Source organism: Somniosus microcephalus, chromosome 18, assembly GCF_052327205.1.
Source record: "Somniosus microcephalus isolate GS21.2 chromosome 18, FLI_Smic_1.0, whole genome shotgun sequence".
In the NCBI taxonomy this organism is placed as follows: Eukaryota; Metazoa; Chordata; class Chondrichthyes; order Squaliformes; family Somniosidae; genus Somniosus; species Somniosus microcephalus.
Window position 1 is genome coordinate 47,680,012 of NC_141004.1, and position 25,700 is coordinate 47,705,711.

General features: G+C 44.3%; 1 protein-coding gene across 2 annotated transcripts in view; it reads right to left on the bottom strand.

Annotated features, from left to right (window-relative positions):
• Positions 1-25,700, bottom strand: part of LOC147105259 (troponin I, slow skeletal muscle-like) — a 54,785-nt gene that overhangs the window by 13,604 nt on the left and 15,481 nt on the right. Inside the window, exons 3-6 of one of the 2 annotated variants that reach the window (XM_086011436.1) lie at positions 16,845-16,878; positions 13,820-13,861; positions 9,856-9,987; positions 4,004-4,093 (exon numbers count right to left, since the gene is read on the bottom strand). In XM_086011436.1, coding sequence (XP_085867562.1) covers positions 4,004-4,093; positions 9,856-9,942 — 177 coding nt within the window. In that variant the 5' untranslated portion in view covers positions 9,943-9,987; positions 13,820-13,861; positions 16,845-16,878. Of the gene's footprint in view, positions 1-4,003; positions 4,094-9,855; positions 9,988-13,819; positions 13,862-16,844; positions 16,879-25,700 lie in introns of those variants that run through there. The other variant, XM_086011435.1, reaches the window with a different exon arrangement.

Sequence of the window (25,700 nt, forward strand, 5' to 3'; positions counted from 1 at the left end):
ATAGGCCTCCGAACAGTTGCAACTCTGTTGGACGGAGTATTAATCAGGAAATAGTTGAGGCTTGTAATAAGGGAACAGCTATAATTATGGGGGATTTTAATTATCATATTAACTGGACAAATCAAATTGGGCAGAGCAGCCTTGAGGATGAGTTCATTGAGTGTATTAGGGATGGGTTTCTTGAGCAGTATGTAACTGAACTGACCAGGGGGCAAGCAACCTTAGATTTGGTCCTGTGTAATGAGACAGGATTAATTAAAAATGTCCTAGTAAAGGATCCCCTTGGAATGAGTGACCATAACATGGTTGAGTTCCATATTCAATTAGAGGGTGAGAAGGTTGGATCTCAAACAAGCGTGCTGAGCTTGAATAAAGGAGACTATGAAGGTATGAGAGCGGAATTGATTAGAGTGGACTGGGAAAATAGATTAAAGGGTAAGATGGTACATGATCAGTGGTGTACATTTAAGGAGTTATTTTACAACTTCCAAAAAATATATATTCCACTGAGGAAAAAAGGGTGTAAAAGAAAAGATAGCCATCCGTGGCTAATTAAAGTAATTAAGGATAGTATCCGACTAAAAACAAGGGCATATAAGGTAGCCAAATCTAGTGGGAGGATGGAAGATTGGGAAGTCTTTAAAAGACAGCAAAAAATAACTAAAAGATTGATTAAGAAAGGGAAGATAGATTATGAAAGTAAATTAGCAAAAAATATAAAAACAGACAGCAAAAGTTTCTATATTTATATAAAAAGAAAAAGGGTGGCTAAAGTAAATGTTGGTCCCTTAGAGGATGAGACCGGGAATTTAATGGTGGGAAACATGGAGATGGCAAAAACACTGAACAATTATTTTGTATTAGTCTTTACAATAGAGGACACTAAGAATATCCCAACACTGGACAAACAGGGGGCTCTAGCGGGGGAGGAACTAAATACGATTAAAATCACTAAGGAAGTGGTACTTGGTAAAATAATGGGACTCAAGGCGGATAAATCCCCTGGACCTGATGGCTTGCATCCTAGGGTCTTGAGGGAAGTGGCGGTAGGGATTGTGGATGCATTGGTAATAATTTTCCAAAACTCACTGGACTCAGCAAAGGTCCCGGCAGATTGGAAAACTGCTAATGTAACACCCTTATTTTAAAAGGGTAGTAGGCAGAAGGCTGGGAACTATAGACCTGTTAGCCTAACATCTGTGGTTGGTAAAATGTTAGAGTCCATTATTAAGGAGACAGTAACGGGACATTTGGATAAACATAATTTAATAGGACAAACTCAGCATGGTTTCATGAAGGGGAAGTCATGTTTGACAAATTTGCTGGAGTTTTTTGAGGAAGTAACATACAGGGTGGATAAAGGGGAACCAGTGGGCGTAGTGTATTTAGACTTCCAAAAGGCATTTGACAAGGTGCCACACAAAAGATTATTGCTCAAGATAAAAAATCACGGGATTGGGGATAATATTCTGGCATGGGTGCAGGATGGCTCTCTAACAGAAAGCAGAGAGTTGGGATAAATGGTTCATTCTCGGATTGGCAACCAGTAACTAGTGGTGTTCCGCAGGGGTCAGTGCTGGGTCCCCAACTCTTTACAATCTATATTAACGATTTGGAGGAGGGGACCGAGTGTAATATATCAAAGTTTGCAGATAATACAAAGATGGGACGGAAAGTAGTGAGTGAGGAGGACATAAAAAACCTGCAAAGGGACATAGACAGGCTAAATAAGTGGGCAGAGATTTGGCAGATGGAATACAATACTGGAAAGTGTGAGGTTATGCACTTTGGCAGGAAAAATCATAGAGCAAGTTATTATCTTAATGGCAAGAAACTGGAAAGTACTGTAGTACAAAGGGATCTGGGGGTCCTGGTGCACGAAACTCAAAAAGTTAGTACGCAGGTGCAGCAAGTGATCAAGAAGGCCAATGGAATGTTGGCTTTTATTGCTAGGGGGATGGAATATAAAAACAGGGAGGTATTGCTGCAGTTGTACAAGGTATTGGTGAGACCGCACCTGGAATACTGCATACAGTTTTGGTGTCCATACTTAAGAAAAGACATACTTGCTCTCGAGTCAGTACAAAGAAGGTTCACTCGGTTAATCCCGGGGATGAGGGGGTGGTCATATGAGGAGAGGTTGAGTAGATTGGGACTCTACTCATTGGAGTTCAGAAGAATGAGAGGCGATCTTATTGAAACATATAAGATTGTGAAGGGGCTTGATCGGGTGGATGCGGTGAGGATGTTCCCAATGATGGGTGAAACTAGAACTAGGGGGCATAATCTTAAAATAAGGGGCTGCTCTTTCAAAACTGAGATGAGGAGAAACTTCTTCACTCAGAGGGTGGTAGGTTTGTGGAATTTGCTGCCCCAGAAAGCTGTGGAAGCTACATCATTAAATAAATTTAAAACAGAAATAGATAGTTTCCTAGAAGTAAAGGGAATTAAGGGTTACTGGGAGCGGGCAGGAAATTGGACATGAGTCTAGGTTCGGAATGGTCATGGCCCTGTGGGTAGTGGAGTGGGCCCAGGGGCCGTGTAGCCTGGTTCTGCTCCTACTGTGTTCTAATTCTGTGTTAGATTTCAGGAGATGGTTTTATTCCTGTTCCTGGCTGGGGTGGAGATCGCCTTTACAGAAGGTAAGTACTGTAGAAAATATAGGGACAGAGTGATCGTCTGGAAGAATTTCGATTGCCTAGATGGGTCGGAGGGGAATTTCCCAGATTTTTTTCTCCCAAATTGGCCATTGGGTCTTTATCTGGTTTTTCGCCTCTCCCGGGAGATCACATGGGTTCGGGTGAATGCAGAGTGATAGAAGATTTGAGGTTAGGATCAGATCAGCCATGATCTTATTGAATGGTGGAGCAGGCTCGAGGGGCCGATTGGCCTACTCCTGCTCCTATTTCTTATGTTCTTATGTTCAACATTCACTCCCTCCACCACCGGCGCACTGTGGCTGCAGTGTGTACCCTCTACAAGATGTACTGCAGCAACTCGCCAAAGCTCCTTCAACAGCACCTTCCAAACCCGCGACCTCTACCACTTAGAAGGACAAGGGCAGCAGACGCATGGGAACATCACCACCTACAAGTTCCCCTCCAAGCCACACACCATCCTGACTTGGACCTGTATCGCCGTTCCTTCACTGTCGCTGGGCCAAAATCCTGGACCTCCCTTCCTAACAGCATTGTGGGTGTACCTACTGCAGCGTTTCAAGAAGGCGGCTCACCACCATCTTCTCAAGGGCAATTAGGGATGGGCACTAAATGCAGGCCTAGCCAGCCAGCGACGCCCACATCCCTTCAATGAATAAAAAAAAAAATGGTGCCACCCACCCTGATGTTTGCTGCGTGAGCACCTCCAAACTGTACAAAGACGTCTCTCACAACAAGTACTCCCTGCAAACTGTTTGCCAGAGGAAACCAAGAAAGCAGTTGTGAGCACTGAGCCTTTATTCATAATCGGAACACCTGACCTTTAAACATCCCCACGGAGCACCAGGAAAACTGCGCAGGAGGCGTTATTTTCAAATCACTGCTTTCGTGAACTTATTACGATCACTGACCCGCCTCTCCAGAGTGGGTTACTCGGCCACACCCAAACCCGCTTCGGTTAAACCAGAAATAGGTGTGTTCACAGCAGGTTGGGATAGGGTTTCAGATTTTTGCAATTTTAACCTACTCCCCCTCCCACTGTTCTGCTCATTGAGCGGGGTTAAAATTCCGCCCCCCCCCCCCACCAGCAAAAGTTTTCTTCGCCTTGAATGATCCTTTAACTGTGAGAACACGTTTTGCTAAACACTCAGCAACCATAAGAGGACAACACTGGACTCTCATATCAGGAACGTAGAGTCAAATCGGAGCCGGATCTGGCAATTCAGCTTGGTTCTGCTCCTGGAGCGAGTTTCGCTGGTTCTCAGCCACCCCTAGACAGGGAGCTTAGCTGCAGCAACACACTCCACTTGAGGGAAGGAGAAGCTAACCCACCTCTGATTACATACCTCTCTCGTATTGTGGAACACTTTGGCTTCAATATCATATCGCTCCTCGTCCACTACTTTGACCTTCTCGTGCAGTTCCCGGCAGAGTTCCTTAAGTTTCGAAGATGACAAAATCAGTTTTGTTACAAAACATAATAAATAAATGTATTAAAAGTTATTAGCTGTTTAGCAAACCCCATTTTCCCTTTTAATGATATGCTTATGTTTTCATTTATGATAAAAAGTCCTTATTTATGTGTGAAAACTGCTGACTGGACAAATAAACCATTTAATGACTTTTGTGGTGTGAGTTGTATTCAATCTGAGGCTTGCCCAGTGTACTGTCAAAATGGGGGTCCATGTTCTTAAAACCAACTGAAAACAGTATTTTCAAAGGAGTATTGGAAATACAAAACAATATGAATATGATTGCAGCTAATCATTTCTCGTGTCTTTAATTCTTTCCTATCTTGCATGTCTGGTCAAAGATATCTCCTCAAACATCAATGAAACAAAAGTTCTCAAATAAGTCACATTAAAGGACATTCCACCTTAATGTTTAATGTAAAATTTAATGTTGATTGCACCACTGAAAGCTAATGTTTAATAGGCCGCTATTTAAGATTTGCTGCATCTAAACAATTTACCAATAAATACAGTGATTTGTGAAAGTAATCTCAATACCTCACCAGATTCACCAGCATGGATGCTGTCAGCAAATATCTTTTACAAACCTCCAACAAAATGGACTCCCTGGATGGATAGCTTCCCTGTACATCCAGAAAAATGTGTACTTCCGATAAATAGCCCCACCTCCAGACAACCAGGGAAACAAACGTAGCACTAAGTTAGCCTAGATACTGTAGCACCGCATAAATTAAATAGTCAAATACAATAGGCAGGATGTGAAATAACCTCACTGCCTAGTAAATCTCAGCTGTATGTCCATCACTCCCTTCTAGGTATCAACATCAATACCTAAGAAATATGGGGTCTTCCACATAACTGTCATTTTTAGTATCACACAAATGGCGAAAGGACAATAATAGACCATCCTCAATCAAATTGGGCTTAAATTTGATTTGATTTGTATTTGAGAAACAGTGCTCATCCTGACATTCAAGCAGGATAAGACTATGTCACTGCTGGTCTGCATGGAGGTATGCAGTAAAGGAAACTCATATTAATGAACTAAAGCCCCATCATAATCATTTGTTTGCATTTTTTTAAAACTACCACCTGTTCACCATTCAATAAAATAGGTCAATGAGAAATGTTTAAATATCCCTTGTGATCATTGTTAATTTGTATAACGTCAGAGTACATCACTCCTTTAATGATGAATAATCAAACAATATCTTGCCATCATGAAAAACTAAATTTACCTCATTGTCTAACAAAAATCAGTAAGTATAATCATTATGACTGCAAAATTAGGATTAAGTAAATGCTGTTAAGAGTTACATCTCGCAGTAACTCGATTTTGATTATTGCAAGGGGGATGGAGTATAAAAGTAGGGATGTCTTGCTACAACTGTACAGGGTGTTGGTGAGACCACACCTGGACCACACCTTATTTAAGGAGGGATATGCTTGCATTGGAGGCAGTTCAGAGAAGGTTCACGAGGTTGATTCCTGAGTTGAAGGGGTTGTCTTATGAGGAAAGGTTGAGCAAGTTGGGCCTATACTCATTGGAGTTTAGAAGAATGAGGGGGGATCTTATTGAAACATATAAGATTCTGAGGGGGCTTGACAGGGTAGATGCTGAGAGGATGTTTCTCCTCGTGGGGAAATCTAGAACGAGGGGGCATAGTTTCAGAATAAGGAGTCGCCCATTTAAAATGGAGCTGAGGAAGAATTTCTTCTCTCAGAGGGTCGTGAATCTTTGCAATTCTCTACCCCAGAGAGCTGTGGAGGCGGAGACATTGAATATATTCAAGGCGGAGATAGACAGATTTTTGAAAAACAGGGGAGTCAAGGGCCATGGGGAGTAGGCAGGAAAGTAGAGTTGAGACCAAGATTAGATCAGCCATGATCTTATTGAATGGCAGAGCAGGCTTGAGGGGCCGAATGGCCTACTCCTGCTCCTATTTCTTATGTTCTTATGTTGATGGCATTAACTGATCAAGTATACTAACAGAGATCCTCATGTCATGCGATAAATGCTTTGTAATAATCATTGCAGAAACCGTTATGTAATTTGAGGTTTAATCACTTTGTCTTAAGAAGAACCTGCATTTATATAGCACCTATAATGACCTTAGAATGTCTCAAAGTGCTACACAGCCAATGAATTACTTTTGAAGTGTAGTCACTGTTGTAATGCAGGTAAACGCAGCAGCCAATTTGCGCACAGTGAGGTCCCACAAACAGCCATCAAATAATGACCAGATAATCTGTTGTTTTTGGTGGTGTTAGCCTGGAAACCAACTTATTTGCATAGTGCTGTAGGATCTTTTACATCCACCTGAGGGGGAAGGCAGGGTCTTAATTTAACATCTCACCTGGGAGATGGCATCTCTTATGGTGCAGCATCCCCTCACTACTGCACTGAAGGGTCAGCCTAGATTATGCACTCAAGTTTCTGAAGTGGGGCTTGAACCCACAACCATCTAGCTGAAGAAGCGTGAGTGCTCCCTCTGAGCCAAGGTTCACAGCTTTCTATCCAAATAAATGAAAAGCAGATCTTACAATTGGTTAAGCTCTACAAGAAAAATAAACCATTCTATTGAAAATCATTATTAGCATGATTGGCCCCATGAACTGTTGCTCGCACAAAGCAACGATCGCTATGTGATGGTTGCTCTCAGCATAGGGAGAGCATCAAATGAGCAATAATAATCTAAGAGAACAGAACATTAATTTCAGTTTGCATCCATTAATTGCACAGAAATTAAGCTAATAATGAACTAGGCAAGCAAGGCAACATTGAAATGTTTTATCACACTGAATGCACATTTCAGTGACTAACATATCAGGGCCGAGAAAGTGGGGCTCGTGCAGGGGCGTAGGAATCAATCCCTGTGTCTGAATGGACGGGGCCGAAGCGCACCCGAAATTGTCCTTCGGGGGCTCATTATCAGTGAGCTGGCAAGCTGCGAACACCCAATGGGCATTCCCCAGGCAGCTCACCGGTGAAGAGGAATGGAAGATCAGGCCATTGTGATATAAGGCATTTAAATGGAGATGCGAGCGGGAAGGGTGTACGATCGGGAGGGAGAGTAATGGTGGTTGGGAAGGAAGGTAGCGGACCACGACAATCGGGGGGACAGAAGCCAGGATCGAGTGGGGAGGGGGGGGTGGAGTGATGGCTGGTAGCGGCCGGAGTGATGGCTGGTAGCGGCCCGCGTGCTTTGAATGTGGGGTCGGGAGGAGCACTCCTGCTCTTCCCAGCTCCACATCCAGTTAAGTATATTTTACAACCTTCCCTTGTTGGCTGCGGCCTCATAGACGGCCCCTTGAAGACTTTGGAGCCAAAATAATATGTCACTTCCATCTGTGGGAGAGTAGTGGAGGATTATGCTTTTGTCTAGTGAGAAGATGCAATTTCTAAAACTTGGAATTTATACCATTTTTATGCAACAAAAAAAAATCTATAATAGTGGGAGTGATATCTTCCTTTGGATTCAGTTTCAGATCAGGCTAATGGCTAGTGAACGAGCCTCTCTAGTTTCAATTGTAAGACAACAAGGGCATGTTCTTGCAATGTGCAGCTAGGGAATTAGACCTATGCTCACCTTTACACTTCCTGGAATTAGATATTGGGCCGGATATTCCGATCCCTACGGGTGAGTACGCGCTGTGTACCCACCCGTAGGGACATTGGAAATGCCGGTGTTAGGCATGCACAGCGCATGCGCTGGAAACCGGCATTTCCGATCTGTCGACAGATCCTCCAGCTGCCCGGGAGAAGGGCCTCTGCGGGCAGAGAGTTCCGCTTTTTGGAGACCCTCCGCCCACAGAAAACCCTTACAATTCTTGTGCCTGGTAAAAGCTTTTACCAGGATAAGAATTGAAAAAAGTTTTTTTTTAAATTTCCACTGATTTATCATTTAAAAATACAGGAAACTTTCATTTAACCGGAGGTTAAATGTCCAGAAAGCTCTGTTCACCGGCAAAATTCAGGAGTCAGTGCAAATAAGTTTTTTTACTTTTTGTCGCTTTTTTTCTCCAGTCAGGCTCTGCAAGCATCTAGCTGAAGCTGCTGCTTAGCTACAGAGACGCTTGCAAGCTGCGCCGACTGTTTTGAAGCTGTTGCTAAGCAACAGGGTTTGTTGCTTCAGACGGAGCTCAGAAGCTCCGTATGTTTTAACATTGGCGCTGGTTTCTATGGCAGTTTTGATGGGACGGCACCAGCTCGGTCCCATCAGTGCCGGATACCAGAAAGTTTCCTGTACTTTAAAAAAGGTAAGTTTATTTTAGCCCTGTCAAAAACTTTAATTATTTTTTTCAAAAATTTTACTGTTTGTTTAAAATAGTTAATTTATGAAATTTCAAGTTATTTTAAAAATGTGATTAAAAAAAAAATTATTTGAAGTTTTACTATGTTTTTGGGGTGATCTCCATTCATATAATTGACAGGTCTTCCTGTCAAATGTATGAAGGGAGATTCCCTTCTCTGATTGGCTCCCCATGGCCCACATGATCCCAGGGATGCTGCAAACTACCTGCACCTCTGGGATACGTGGGCCCTGCGCACCGGCAGTTTGAAGAGGCCCAGCAACGGAACTGTGTGCCTCCCAGGAGCCCTCACTTAAGGACGCAGATTTTTCCAGGTTGCAGCCCTCCGCCTGCGGGAGGCCTGCGATCGGAATATCTGGGCCATTGTTCCTCTTAGCCCACCCCATTAGACCAATCAATAGACCAAGGATTATGAATATAGTCACTGCACTGACTGGAATTTATTGTTTGCTCTTCCCCGACTCGAGACAGTGTCTTTCCATACAACTGCTATCTTCAAAAGGGACATAAATTCAGGTATTTACCAAACAACCTGAAGTACTCCTGTTTAGAACATTCTTGGTCTATTCCCACTGTTTTTCTTCTGGTAATTAATATAAATAATAAGGGGTGGAACAGCTATGAGGCTTAATTTCCTCTGGTAATATGACTGTGTCATGTTCTTTTCTGCATTATTTTAACACAAACCTTTTTTCAACCAAAATAACGACTGCATTAAATAGCACAGGAGGAAAGTAAAGCCCAATGTGTCATTTTTGTCACAACTAGCGTGTTCAATGATGCCGTGGTGATTTCTATAGGAGTTAAAGGGTCCTTTAAGGAACAATTCCAGGTTAGTGCTATTTGTACAGTACCTCAACAATGGTTTAAAAGGGAAATTTGATTTTGATTTCTTAACTCAACAACTTGTATTTATACAGCACCTTTAACGTAGCAAAACATCCCAAGGTGCTTCACAGGAGCGTGATCAGACAAAAGTTGACACTGAACCAAAACAGGAGACATTAGGCCAGGTGACCGAAAGCTTGGTCAAAGACATACGTTTTTAGGAGTGTCTTAAAGGAGGAGAGAGAGCTGGAGAAGTTTAGGGAAGGAATTTCAGAGCTTAGGGCCTAGACAGCTGAAGGCACAGCCGTCAATGCTGGGACAAAGGAATTTGGGGATGCAGAAGAGGCCAGAATAGGAGGAACGCAAAGTTCTCTATATCACAAAGACCTTTGTCCATACTATTGAAAAGACAGCAGCTCATTCACCCTTCCCAAAACTGAACCCACATTCCGCTGTCTGCACCTGGAGACAAGATCCTGGCAGTTTCAATTTTGTAGGTTTAAACGACAATCATGATATGAGATAAAAAATCATGTTTCATAATAGAAGAATAAATTGGATGTCTTCCATTTGCAAAGATTTACCTGCAGCTGACTAAAGGGCAGGCCAGCTATTTTTACAGGTGGGACTCGTTCTCCAAGAAATCTTTCTTTTTCTTCACCTTTTTCCATTGTTTCTTGGTCTAATTCTTCGGTTGCTTTAGCCAGCAACAAGCTCTAGAGGCAAAACCGCATCTTTGTTAAATTGTTGCCGTGCCTTAAACGTTAAATTCTTATTTTAATAATTAGTCATGTTGAGAAAACGTTATCCAGAGATTGCCCAGTGACAGGAAAGTTATTGCATTGTTTGGAAATAAGCATTCCCAAAGTTTAGAATTATTTTTGTTGGTGCAAAAGTAGCGTAGTTCCAGTGTAAGGGACAGAATTTGGAGCACAAGTCAGATACACCAGTTCTGAAATGCATACTAAATTCCAATAGATTGGCTGCTGACAGAATTATTATTTTTTAAAATTTGTTTATGGAATGTGGGTGTCGCTGACAAGGCCAGCATTTATTGCCCATTCCTAATTGCCCTTGAGAAGGTGAGCTGCCTTCTTGAACCACAGAAGGCAGTTAAGAGTCAACCACATTGCTGTGGGTCTGGAGTCACATAGAGGCTAGACCAGGTAAAGACACCACATTTCCTTCCCTAAAGGACATTAGTGAACTAGATGGGTTTTTATAACAACCTGGTAGTTTTATAATACTAGCTTTTAATTCCAGATTTTTATTTAATTAATTGAATTTAAATTCCCCATCTGCCTGTGGTGGGATTTGAACTCATGTCTCCCAGATCAGATCATTAATCCAGGCCTATGAGGATTACTAGTCTAGTAACATAACCACTATGCTACCATACTCTGATATGCATCCCTTGCTAAAGTGGGCATTTATGCAAATGTCAAGGACAAAGAGGGTCAAAGCTGCTGTCAGAGATTCCATCATTTACAGCTGACTTGCATTAAGCCTGTAGAAAAGAGGGGTAAAGGTACCTGCATAACTTGTTAATTCAGATTTGGCTGAATACACAGGTTTTAAATGTCCAGAGACTGTTTCTGAAACATCAGCTTTGACTGAAGCGATTAGAAAGTCTGATCTTAGACGTACAACTAAGAAAGGTTTCTGCAATCATGCGTTTCAACATATTCAGCCAGGGAAATATTCTGCTTCCCACCCATCTGTCATGGAGCCTTTACCATAGGGTTCATTCTGGCATTTCCTGTATATGTCCTTATGATGAAGGCAAAACAGCAGCAGGAGGAAAAGGAAATGTCAGAGGCACAGGATAAGGCTATCCTAAAGAAGATCCACTAGGAGGTACCATTCCCCTAAGGTCTACAGACAACATCAGTGATCTCTCAGAAGAGGTCTGCTTAAGGAAGCATAGAAGAAACGTTGTTGCCCACTGCAAACTGACCTCCAGACTTCCTCTCACACAGAAAACATACTGGCCTAGAAATTGAGTGGGGTCAGCGCCCATTTAGAGGCGCTAGAGGGCCTAGCGCCGCAATTATAGCCGCTTCTGAAATTGACTAGGGCCCTACCATCGGCGTTACACCGGTTGCGCTGCGCCGGCACCGATGACGTCATCGGTGTGCGCAGCGTCCCGGTTGCCATGGTAACGCGCCCGAACACCGAAATTCAGTTGCGGCCGCCTCGCCCGTGGCAGCCGCAACCAACGATTTTTCAGAAGTGCCTTCATGGTCCTAGCGCCGGCGCATTCAGGTGGCGCGGCGGCCGGCCGCTTTCCCGGCGGCCGCCTGCCCGCACCTCCCTCCCCGGACTCCTCCACCACCCCCCCGCGGCACAGATGTGTGTGGGCCGAGAGCCCGGCACTTCTCCGAGGTGCCGGGCTCATTTTTTCCTGAATCCAACGGCCAGCGGGCGGCTGCAGGCAGCTCCTCCTTAACAGAAGGAGGAGGCCTGCAGTACCCCAGCCTGCCGCACCGCATCGGGTGCCGCAGCGGGGGATTAGCGCCGCAATCCTGCAGTCAGCGCCCATTGGGAGGCGCTGACACCCTCCAGTAGCGCCCGCAGCCGTCTGGGCGCGGCGCTACTGAATTTTTGGCGCGCGCAGCAGGACTTAGCGCCGGCGCAAAATTTCCGGCGCTAAAGCCCTGGCGCGGGCCCAACTCAATTTCTAGGCCACTAACTTTATATTACACGGTGATTTTAATGTGCACATATATATTTACAGCAAGTGACCCTTATTACCACCACGCCTAACGCTGTTGCCTGCTGATGTTGCACCAAGGCTCTAACTGAGGACCAGGGATGCCTGTCGTGCTTGGCTGCACTTTGATGTCATGAGCCTCTTGGGACTAGAGGTGGCTCTCGTCTCAGGGTTTCTGAGTCCCACAAGGACTCTTCAGCAGGGAACGTTACCATTGAGGCAGAGTGGGCAACCTGATCCCGTATCCTGACACGCACATGAGCAGGCATCTGGCTAGAAAGGTCACATGAACTTTCACCAGGAGAGAGGATGGCACCATGAAAGCAAATGGTAATCACACTGCTTGCGCCTGTTTGTGGAGCTGAGTGCCCACTGGTAAGCAGGATATCAGAGCTGATGGTATCAGTTGGATCACACAGGCCCTGAGATGTCTCCTAAACTCTCGGATGCTGCTTTGAAACAGTCCCCCAAGGCCTGAAGGCCAGTGGTCAAAGCATCCACTTTGCATTCACTGACTGGTGTGAAGGCCTGTCTGTCAGGGGGCAGGTTGCTGATCTTTGCAGTGCCACCAATTGTTCCTTTGCCACCTGTCTGAGGTCCTCCGAGATGGTCCTCAGTGCCTCCACGTGAGTGTGATGCTCATCTAGCATCCTTTTTAGAGGAGGGCCCCCGCGATCTAAGTCTGCAGGCTCAGGAAGCGGGGACTGACTTCTGTAAAGGTTTAGCTCTCCACGGCCAGATCTCACTTTCCCCTCTGACTCCATGAGTACAATGAACAAAGGAGTGGCTGTCCATATAAAGAGACTGCAAGGAATGTTTAGGGAAGCAGCTAGCTTACCTTGGCTGCACTGGTAAAGTCATTAGAAGGCTTCTTGCACTGCAAAGGAGTCCAGGGATTCAAGGAAGTGACACTAACTGTCACTGATACCTCCCTGCACCAAGTGAGCACTACATTCTTGGCAGGTGCCTGGCCCCCAACCCAAAAAAGCCCCTCAATCCTGATCCGTTACGGGGGCATGCAGATCTGGTTCCTGAAGTTTGCTGCTTACTTCTTAACATGCCTGCCATCCTTGTCACCCAAGTAACTGGTTCCTTCAGTGCTGCCTCTGGCCCTTTAAGCAGTAACAGGTTTTTATGTTGTTGGGTCCCTGACTCTCCTCCAGGTATTTTCCAGCCCCCATAATGCCACTCCCCTTCCCACCACCAACCATCACATCCCGATCCTCTGCTCTCCACACCTCAGTCTCCCTACCAGGTATTTTTCTAGCCCCCTCTCTTCATTGACCATTTGGATCCTAAATACCTCTGCACTGTTTCCTGCTCCCCCCCCCCCGCCACCCCAGTTATTTCGAGGTATTTCAGGCTTTAGGTAAATTGGCTGAACCTGCATTTTACAATGTGATCAGCACCACTACCTGAAGACAGGCTGAAGTCCTGTTCCATCGTAGTCCCAATGGCACTGTCAGACTTTCAGGCCATTTGCAGGCTCAAGTTCCAGAGCTACCCGAGACTGAAATTCTTTTAATGCCGTTGAGCTTTGTCAGATGGGCACTAGATGGCGCACTTTGAGATACTGAAGCATTCCACAGAGAAGAAGAGGGAGGGTTTCAGTGAGAGATCCCTAACCTTGCTCAATCTCATTCCACTGCAATCACATCGCCTGTAGGCCTATCAGACAGTGGAAAAAGATGTCATTGGGGAGAATCTCATTCTCTGGACTGTGGCAATAACCTCGCTGATGGAGCTTGACTGAAGGTAAGCAGCCACATTAGAAAAATGCTGAAGTACAGTCAAAGGTAAATAAAATAAATAAATTCAAAATACCACAAGCTTACCTTAAGCAAGAGCTTGCGGGATGCCGTAATCTTTGGCTTTCTCTACAGAAACATTAAAAAGGTTAGTTTGTTGCTCAACACAATGCTCATTACTGCTCCCATATTCTTATCAGATTTCCTGAAACCCTGTCATTACGTTCCCTTGCAATTTTCATGTGTGAAAATATATCTACAACGTTTGCTTCAGCCTTTACTTTCCTCTTTACATTCTTTATTTTCTTATTTTTTTTCATTTTGGTTTCCATGTTTATTTCTTTTATCTTTCGCTCATTGCCTTCCCTTTCAATATTTCCACTTCTCTTTGATTTCTTTCTTTCGTCCTTCACTTGTCTGATGAACAATTGGTGACAACAAGATTCGTCTTACCAGTTGGAGAAGAGACGGATTGCATGTTTTCAGAATGCTAAGTTCCCAGAGTAATACAGGAAACTTTCGTTTAACCGGAGGTTAAAAGTCCGGAAAGCTCTATCTACTAGCAAAATTCAGGAGCCGTTTTCTATAAGTTTTTTTACTTCTCGTTGCTTTTTTTTTCCCAGTCAGGCTCTGCAAGGTCTGTAGCTAAGCAACAGCTTCAGCTAGAGACGCTTGCAGCTGCAGCCGACTGTTTTGAAGCTGTTGCTAAGCAACAGGGTTTGTTGATTCAAACGGAGCTGAAAAGCTCTGTATGTTTTAACATTAGCGCTGGTTTATACGGCAGTTTTGATCTAACGGCACCAGCTCGGTCCCGTCAGTGCCGGATACCAGAAAGTTTCCTGTATTGCAGCAAAAACCTGATAGCCAAATTGTAAGGAGCACAGAGCTGGTACTTGGTACTATCCTTCACCTCTAGGTGGCGCTGCTTTCAAAGAATGAAGCTGCTTTTATACTGGTGCTGTTTTTGTTCGGATTCTGGGAGACTGGCATCAGTGAACCAGCTCCCAATGTTCACAGCTAACTTCGTCTCTCTTATTCCAGCAGAATCGTAGCCTCACGAGTCTGCTGCTGGGATAACAGCTGGATTTAGTGGTGTAACCACTAGGACAGAGTCCCCTGGAATTTGAACTAAAACAGAACCGATGTGAAACCGGCTTTAGATTACCGGGATGCACACATCTCCCTGATACTGAAGTAGGCCTCAAATTCTGGACTGAAAAACAGTACTATCTATAGTCCTACAAATGTGGCATCATTCTGACACCTCCTTGGTGAATGTGTAGCCCTTATATGACAAAATATATCGGCTGAGAACCACAGGCTTGCATGATCAAACAGGATGCACAACTTCTGGAAATCTTCTCTTGACGGTCATTGCTTATTTCTATTACCTTTTGATTCTCTAACCTTCAAGAAGAAAAAAATACATTATAATTCATATTGTTTAAATGGCAAACCAAACTTGTTTGTAATTTGATATTTAAGTTATTGGGTCTTATACTTGTTTTATTCTTTGTATCAAGCCATCGCTCACCGCAGACCCCAGAAGTTCATAGATTGCCTTTCAAAATATTTCTATCAGCATAATTTCTTTTTGTAATCGGAGTAATTGTGTTTGTTAGTTCCAGTGCAAATAGCATGTGCTGTACTTCATTTCAGGCCGTCTCGAAATATATCTGGCATATCACTGATTTTGGCTGCAGCACAAGGAATTGTGCAGTATATTTACAAACAAGTCATAGGTTGGAGGGATACAGGTATATGTTACAATTGAAAACATTGATGGCTTTGGCATTGCCATGGAGAGAGTGCAGCAAAGATTCACCAGACTGATACCTGGGATGGCAGGAATGACGTATGAGGAGAGATTGGGTCGATTAGGCTTATATTCGCTAGAGTTTAGAAGAATGAGAGGGGATCTCATTGAAACTTATAAAATTTTAACAGGACTAGACAGACTAGATGCAGGATGTTCCCGATGGCGGGGGAGTCCAGAACCAGGGGTCACAGTCTAAGGATAAGGGGTAAGCCATTTAGGATTGAGATGAGGAGGAATTTCTTCACCCAGAGAGTGGTGAACCTGTGGAATTCTCTACCACAGAAGGCAGTTGAGGCCAATTCATTAAATATATTCAAGAAGGAGTTAGATATATTTCTTAAGGCTAAAGGTATCAAGGGATATGGGGAGAAAGCAGGGACAAGGTACTGAATTTGGATGATCAGCCATGATCTCATTAAATGGCGGAACAGGCTTGAGGGGCTGAATGGCCTACTCCTGCTCCTATCTTCTATGTTTCTATGTTTCTATGTTTCTATGTTTATTCTAACTCAAAAAGGACTATCCTTAATGGGTAACGAAAGCTACTATACATTTAATCTTGCCATAATAAAAATGGTTTGTTAGTCAGGAGGGAATTGCCTCACAAGTTACTAATACAGAGGTCAGAGCAACAATTACTGACCAATATATCAGACAAATATGCCACTTCAATAAATCTTACTACTAACAACTGTATTATAAAATAATTTCTGACACGCGCACAATCTCTGTGCAGATGAGAAAGTAATACAGTCACAGCAAATGTTGCAATAGGGGAAAACCAAATATATGTTACTGTCCATCTTAAAACTAAAAGAAAACAATTCTTACATTAGAATTTGGCAATTATGCTACAGACTGACTTTAAAAAGTATGCATATTGTCATAATATAAAGTGTTTCTGTATTATTGTCATGTTTTTTCTACTCAACAATCAGAAATTCCACACACATTAATACAGCAAATCCTGACTGGTGCATTAAAGGTTACTATTATAAGTTGCCACCTCATATTGTTATTTTTTTTGTTAGTGTTGATTAGAAAGACTTTATTTTTTCTTGAAGTCATGATAATTTTTTGAATCAGTAACAAATTATGTGAGTTGGTGTGAAACAGCAAACTGGGGGGAGAGGAAAGGATTAAATGAATGCAAATGTTTCAAAAGAAGCAAGAAGCCTTACCTCTCGGCTGCAATAATAATGGAGAAAAGACACAAAGGAATTATAATATACAAGACAATAAAGATTAGAATTGTTCTTAAAGTTATTATTGTGTTATGTTGCAAATACTTACACAGGTTCAGGCATTTTGATGGTAGAGCTTTAAGCTGGAAGAAAGGAAGAAATATTTAAAAACCTAGCTCATTTGCAGCCTCATTGGTAATTGTATGGTGTATGTGTCAGAGTAAATCACTGATAACAGACTCTGAGCTGAAACACAAGCAAACCTGAGATTACTTTATATGGTTTAGAACCTTCCATTTTAGATAAGAGGTAAATATCACTGGTATGTTTGTAGCACCAAAGCAGTAAACAGATTGAGACATGTAAGTTCCTTATCAACTAGTTGAGGCTTTTTATAGAACTGGAGACCAGAATTTAGCATCATCTTTGCTCAACTACTCCAGTAAGCTGTGGGCACACTGACATTTTGAAATCTGCTCAATCATTATGAGATGGACCTCACCAAAAAGAATTCCAGATCTCACCTGGAAGACAATTTCATCCCTTTGACTATAATCTTTGAAACTCACCAGATAACAGAAGCCACTGAAGAATTCCCAACCACGTTTATTTTTGTTAAATCAGCATACTGCACTTTAGCTTAGTTTAATTCCTAGTGAATCACAGGTCAAAACTGCTCACAGTTTGGTGCTAATTAGCACCAGATTATCTGTCACATTCAGAAAGACCACAAGGATGGCTGATGTAGGACATGGAAACTTCAGAGTGGTGCAGCGTGAGGTTGAAATTATGTAACGTTACTGAGGAATACGTGGAGAGCTGGTTAAGTATTAGTAACTATATTAACTTTTCTTTGGTATGGTTGGTAGTTATTCTGGTGACTGTCTGCAGTTCTAGATGCTTTTCCATAGCTGCTCTGCTGTCCTCCACCTCCGCCTCCTTGTTGGTATTTAACTAATGCTGTTCCTGACCTGAAAATGTTTGATGACATGCAATGCAAAAAGGAAATGAAAAATATTCCAGCAACTTTCATCTTAACAATCTTTTCCCCTCAAAAGAAATCCTATTATTTCAGTTAATTATTTTCAAAATGAAGGTAATGGATTCAGTCAAAGGGTGTACATAAATTACAAGTTTGGCATTTGTCGGAAGCAGTTTCAGCTTCACACAGGTACTAAACTTGTATAGAGTAAGTTGGGGGTTAAACTGACTCTGAAGCGAATCAGGATGAGACTTCCTCCTCGTGGGTGTGTCACTCCAACTCACTCCAGTGTCAGGGCAAATTCCAAATCCAGGCTGCACTTGCAGTTACAATGCTACAGTTGCAGTGTAAATGCACCCAAAGACAATTTGTGCAAACTTTATTTTCCAGATAAGCATTAAAAGCTTGGGTTACTTTCTCTGAAATAGTGACAAATATTCGCATCTTCTCCTCAGTTTCAAGTTCCATTTCATTCTCTATAGCAAACAAAACGACGTTTTCTGACTTGAAGTATAAGAACAATACAGCAACATCAATACTCCACTGTTGAAGTCTCTATATTTTAGACGGCTGCCATGCACAAATAAATAGGACTATTACAATTCAGCTGTGCACAACTATTAAACAAAGTAAGCCATAAACATTAAAGCTCAAAAATATTCACAAATGTTGCAGGATGTATTTTCATTATTTGATCTTGATTCATCCAGTTTTGAAAGTCCAGCATGACTGCGACCTTCTTGGATGCTCATGAAACAAACACATTTTTTGAGAGAGATTCTCTCCTAAGGTATTTTTCCCTTCTGGGGTTTCCCACACAAAGGGCTGAATTTTGCCGGTGCTCAGAGTGCGGGTTTGGAGGTGGGTCCGCTATCAAAATGGCAGTGATTGACAGCGGGGCGGAAGTCCGCTCTGAACCTGCCTCCTTGTTAATCTCCCAAGTGCCGGCTCTGCCTGCGGTTTGGAGACCCGGCACTAAGCCATGGGTCAGGCAATTGAGATACTTAAGAAGCTGCTTAAAAGTATTTAAGCAGTATTTTACCAGGTCCTAATGATTTTTCCATGTTTTGACGAGGTTCCCGTTGCTTGGGGATCACGTCAGGTAAGTGTGTCAGGTTCTCAATGGCTCTGCATTGCTGTGAATAGTTGACAGCTGCAAAAGTGGTATAAAAGCTACCATTTCACAGCTGTTCAATTTCCAATCTTAGAGGCTGGAGCATTAATGATTTGGAATACACTTTTCAGCTTTATGGAGGTTTGACGTGTTTGGAGCAAACTCTCTATCCAGTGTCACCTTCTTGGAGCAACCTCTCTCACCATTGACAGATCGCTTCTGTCATCTCAACCTCACCTGCCATCTATTCCATCAGCATTGGTGCCCTTGAAAAAATCTCACTTTGGTCCTCAGAATCCCACCACGATCAGCCCCAACACCAGCATCACCGGGCACACCAGCATCACCATCAACAACATCAAACATCTCCACAATCACCTGATGCTGCACAGGACAGCGGGCATCAGCACACCACCACATTGCTGCCCGAGAGGCCAGGGATGGCCTCACCATGGCCAGATTTACTTCACTTGACACTATTCACCCTGGCTGCCACATGATGCGCCAGGTTGGCATCATCCCACAACAGCAACATAAAGCATCCCTACAATGCCCAAGCCATTCCTTTCACACTCATCACCATTGGAGGGTTGGGGGGGGGGGGGTGCCGTTATGTCTCACCATTCACTGGAACTCACTAAGCCACTTCAAGGTACACACAAATCTGTTCAAGAATGCAAGGTGTTGAAAATAAAGATTTCAATGCTTGACAACGTAATTACAGAAATTTACATGAACATTGGCTAAAACACCCAAATGCCTGCCCTTGTGTGTTGTTAGTTGGTATGATTGGACAAGGATGAGGGATCGAGATAGATGCAGGGTCCCCACACACCACGGACGTCGCCTGCCCCAGACCCGACGAGGTTGTAAAAATCCAGCCTAATGTATGAATTCTGCTTAACGAAGCATTCTCCCATGCCTTCACCAATGTTACACTGGGACTGGCGGTTAGGAGGAGTGCCAGCGATGTTGAGGTGAACACAAACGGCATTCCTACCTTTGATAAAGTGACTAACTTTGACTTGGCACCTCCTCACAATAACATGGTTGAGATCAGTGGGAATCATGGGCATGACCTCATATCATCCCACCACTCTATGGGCTGGATTTTTCCAGCCTCGGCGGGTCCGTGGCGTGTGGGGACCTCGCATCTGTCTCGATCCCAGCATCCAACATGATTTTACGTTGATGGGGTTTCTTAAGCCAGCCCTGCGAGGTTCCTGGCCAATTACTAGGAAGCGGGTCTGATGACATCATTTGATGACGCGTTATCAGCTGGTTTCCTTAAAGGGGCCATGTCAAAATTGATTTTGACATTTGTGCTGTCAGTGTTCTACAGCATTGAGGTGCTGCAAGCACTGACAAGCACTGCACAGAGGTGCACGGCTGCACGCAGGCTCTCCCATGACTCCCTCCATATGCTTATGGAGGGAGTCACAGCATGCAGGGAGGTTCTCTTCCCTTCCCATGGGTGGAAGAGACCTCCCCAGGAGATCAACACAGCCTGGTTGCACATTGCATAGGAGGACACAAGCAGGGATATCGTCAGGAGGACCAGGCTGCAGTGGCGCAAAGCTTTCAATGATCTCAGTAGATCACGAAACGTTACTGCAAAGCCACACTCAACCTCATCCTGCTGCGTCACTCATCACATCCCCATCACTCTGTCTTCCCTACCCTACTCCTGCACATGCTTACTCACACCAACTTACCTTGCACCTCCACCCATCCCTTTCTATCTGCATTACCACTTCTCGATCTCACTAGCCACCCCTCACACTCACCCTCATCCTAGTGCAATCATACCAAGTAACAACACACAAAGGTAGGCACTTGGGTGTTTCAGCCAATGTTTGTGAAGACTTTCTGTTAATGTGTTGTCTTGTCAAGCATTGAAATCCTTATTGTCACCACTTTGCCTTCTTGGACAGATTTGTGTGCACCTTTGAAAGTGTCTTAGGGAGTTCCAGTGAATGGTGAGACGTAACGTCCTCCGCCCCCCCCCCCCCAACCATCCAATGGCGATGAGTGAGAAAGGAATAGCTTGGACATTCTAGGGATGCTTTATGGTGCTGGTGTGGGGTGGTGCCAACCTGGTGCATCATGTGGCAGCCAGGGTATTCAGTGTTAAGTGAAGCAAATCTGGACATGGTGAGGCCATCACTGGCCTCCTAGGCAGCAATGTGCATGGGTGATGATGCCCTGTGTCCAGTGCAGCATCAGTTGATTGCAGAGAAGGCTGGTGTGGATGTTGGTGCTGCTGGTGTGCCCGGTGATGCTGGTGTTGGGGCTGATCGTGTTGGGATTATGAGGACCAAGGTGAGATTTTTTCAAGGGCGCTGATGCTGATGGAATAGATGGCAGGTGAGGTTGAGATGATAGAAGCGATCTGTCAATGGTGAGAGAGCTTGCTCCAAGGGGGTGACAGTGGATAGAGAGTTTACTCCAAACACTTCCAAACTGCATACAGCTCAAAAGTGGGTTCCAAATCATTAATGTTCCAGCTTCTAAGATTAGGAAATGAACAGCTGTGAAATGGTAGGTTTTATACCACTTTTGCAGCTTTCACCAATTCACAGCAAACCACAGTCATTAAGAACCCAACATACTTACCTGATGTGATAGCCGCTCTCCGGGAACCTCGGTGAAATTCTGGTAAAATGGTAAGTACATGGGAAAATGGTTCTTAACTACCTTTTAATAAGCTTTTCTCTATCTAAATTGGCTGACCCGCCGCTTGGTATCGGGTCTTTTCAGGGATGACAGACCCGCCGCTTGGGAAACTGACAAGGAGGCGGGTTTACAGCAGGATACCGACCCGCTGTCAATCTTTGTGGTTTTGACAGCGGACCCACCTCCAAACCCGCACTCTGAGCGTCGGCAAAATTCAGCCCTATAGTTCAGTAGATTCGGACATCACTGTGTCACTCGCTACTTAACTAAAATATTTTGAAATCTAATTGAAAGCTGCTCAGTCTATGTATATAAGAAAACTAATTGTGTCCTGTATGCCAATTTGGTTGTTTATTCATCCATTGTAACCATGTGAATATTAATGTATTATCATAGTTACCAGCAATTAATCTCCACATTCCAACTGCTAACCTTGCCCTTTCCTCTTCTCAAGTGTCTCAGCTTCTGGACTTGACACTCCTACTCGGAGTGACTTTGGGCCTTATCCCTTTCTCTGGAGTTGGTCCATGACTGGATGATCCTGGGTCTCATTGCCTCCCTGACCCAGCGCTTGCTTGTAATAAGACTAATTTTAACCTTATAGGATCTGGGACCTCTGCCTTTGATGAGATGGTAAGGGAACAAAATGGCCTGTGTGCTGCCTAGTGAGTCAGTGCTGGGGCCTAAAACCTCAACGGTGCCACAGGGAGAATCCCACCTACCCACCTGGCCACCTGATAGTGCCTCGGGTTTCACCCACACATGGCAATCCAGGCTGGGTCTCACCTGGTCCTGGCAACATGATCTCAAGAATATTGTATTAAGCAACAATAATACTGAGCACCTCATCACCACCCATTCTATAAACTCCTAATAAAATCTCAAAAACATAAACTGGAAATAGTCCACATTAAGGGAAAAAGTCAATTGCTCATGAGTTAAACTGAAATGAAGTCAGCTTATTTCCTTCTAGTTTGGATCTTGCTTTGAATTGTCTAACAGTGACAGCCTGTAAATATGCAATAATTCATTTTCTAGGTGATGGAGTAAGTATGGAATCATTCATATCTAACTATGAGTAAGTTGTAAATTAAACTAAAAGACCCTTCAGTGTGTGTAATGGATCCTGTAATTTTGCAAGTGCCCCACATGTGATTTTCCTATATACTGGAAAGGAGACTGAAGAGCACTCTAGCGAGATGAGGTCAATTATAAACAAACAAGCTGGTTTATTTTACACAAAATATCTGACTGAACAAAACAGTGTAATACATTAACTTTAAGAGAAGAGAGTGCTCTGCCTCTGTAACTGTTTAACATTTAAATTTGAGTAAACTGCCCTATTTCCAGCCAGACAAGAAGCCAAAAACTTGAACTCTGACCCTTCGCTCAGTTCTCTGTGTGAATGATTGGCTCATTACACTGTCAATCAAAACTATCACTGCCCCCACCCTGCCCACCACACCCTCCAACACCATGGCAACACCTTATGTAGCCAGCTAGGACTTCTGCTGAGATCAATAAATAGAAGTCATTCTAACATTAAATGTGCAAAAGTCTCTAAAATATACCAATAAACCCATTGGCCCCGATATTAACTTTGGTGCGGGGATGTTCGATATCACGTGGGAAACCTGGAAGGAATTTCAGTGCGTCCAACTCATTATAATTTTACTTCTGTTTTTGAGGTGAATATGCAGCAGTGTGATGAGGCAAGCCTGACACAATCGCAACTCCAGTATTTAAAGGGCCAATCCAAAGATGGAATTTGGAGGGGTTGGGAGGTTTGCAACAGAGACAGCTATCTTAAAAGATGGACTCAGGATGCTCAAAGGCTGCATCTCACTTTAACAACACCTCCCTTGATGTATTGCTGGAGGCAGTGAGGAGTTGGAGAGAGATACTCTTCCCCAGCAACAGGAAGAAGAAATCTGCTGCTGCCATAAAGAAGGTGGAGGTGGCTCAGGAGGTCAACAGCAGGAGCATTGTGCCGTGCTGCTGGATTCAGTGCCTGGTCAGGAAAGGTAAGTACAGTTGAACATTCATCTACATCCTGTTGTGCACATCCGCCGCACCCCACCCCCCTCGCCTGCACCCACCCCTCACCTTGTCTTGTCAAGCCCAGATCCTCACACCCACTTGTGTTGCAAGCACACCCATCCTTCTCTTTCTATGCTCTTCTCTCTTCTTCACATCTCCATCTATTCATCCGGCACTGCCACTCACCCTGATCCTTATGCAATTTTATGCCTCTCCCTGATAGTCACCTTCACCAAATTTACTGCATCCATCGAGTGAACACATGCCATTACACTCACTCATATGTTTGTTCTTTCCCCCATTGCAAGAGAAGGGAGCACAGAACACTACAGAGAGCTAGAGATCCAGAGGTGATCCTCCATAGATCTCACAGCTGACAACTGCAGAGGAGCAAGTGCTGGAGATCAGTGGCATCTCAACATCCCTGGCCATTGGAGATGGGGACCTCCCAGCTACCTGGTGACAGAATTAAATATCATCGATCCACATCTCATAAAACACTCAGTCATATTGACTTGATTTCAACAGGGAGTGAAATATGATCATACTCATAATGCTAAATGGCAGCATTCTTACCTTGCCAGTACTGATTCATATCTTTTCTCTCCGCCAGGGTCATTACGTGTGCAGCAGCAGTCGATGGAGCTCCCGGATGATGAATCCTCGGAGGAGCTGATTCCTTCTGAGGGTGCACCATCACAGGACTCATCCTTACCATGCACCAGCGCAGATACTCGCACTTCAGTGGGTTCAGTTAGACAGACAGTTGGGTTTTCACCTGGTGACTCACACTTCATAAGTGAGCAAGAACCGACAGTGGCGGCAGGGACAGCTATGGAAAGTCCGCGATGGAGGGCACAACCCTCTCCGAGGTCTGCTCAACTGGACACAGAGGCTGTACCCCGGGGGCCATCGATGAAAAGGATGATCATTGAGGGACAGCAGAAAATTTGTGACATACTGACCGGCCTTCTACGCATACTATCCATGATTGTAGGAGAATGGAGGAGTCATGCTCAAGCATGAGTGGGTTGATGTCGCATTGTGAGGATGTCTTCTTCCATGGATACAGTGACAAGCTCGGGGAACACCAATCGTGGCAGTCAAATGAGTTCATGCAGGCCTTGACCATGGCCGTGCAGTCTCTGGATGCCAACATGTCTGGCACCTTAAATAGGATGACAGAGACTTTCACCTTGGCCTTACAGCATGTCACTGTTCTGCACCAAGCTGCTCTCCAGCAAAGTGGTAGTCGTGAAGTGCAGCTGGCCCATTAGAGTGATGAAGGCGAAAGGGGACATGGAAGTCGGGACTCCACTCAAAGTGCTCCCATTTCTCACCTGTTGCCCCACCCCACCCCCAAGTCAGTGCCCGGCATGCTGCCTCCTCTCCCAATGGCCGAGTCTGCCCCTGCACAGATGCAGGTGGACCAGTCTTTGGTGGGGTCCTCACAGGCTCCAAAACCCAAAGATCGTCGGCCAAGAGCACCTCAACAGACCGAGCAGGGATCCGAGCAGCCTGCCCCTACCTCTGCTGAAACCATAGAGGTTGCACCACATAGGAGCAGTAGGAAAAGGAAGAGTAAAGCTTTGTAGTTGCATAAGTGTATGCACATGGTTGTATGAGAAAATGTTATGTTGTGAAGATTCCATTCTTTAGTAGAAACACATACATTTTATTACTTTGCACCACTTTCCCGTCTTGCCCATTCGTGATTGCTGGGTGACAACTCACCTTTTCAGATGCTTGTTCATGAATTGAGAAGACATGAATTGACGAGAACCAATGGGGGGATGTGCAAAGGGTGGTTGGTTGGTAGCAGGACTGCTTTGTGTCAATGGGATTGTGGGGTCAGGGGATGAGAGTGACCGTTGAATACATGTGTCCAGTGGTGGTAATTAACTGAACCTGAACAGCTATAAGTGAACCCTGGCATCCCGGGCAGCAATGTGAGCGGCTAGTGCTGTGTTGGGGTCGCCATCTTCCTCCTCCTCCACCTCTTCCTCCTTGGATTCATCCACAGACGATGTGTGCTCAGTGGCTTGTTCCTCTTGTAGCTCCAATCCTTGCTGCTGTGCAATGTTGTGAAGAACGTTGCACACCACGATCGTTCTGGAGACCCTGGCTGGTGAGTACTGAAGGGCGCCTCCAGA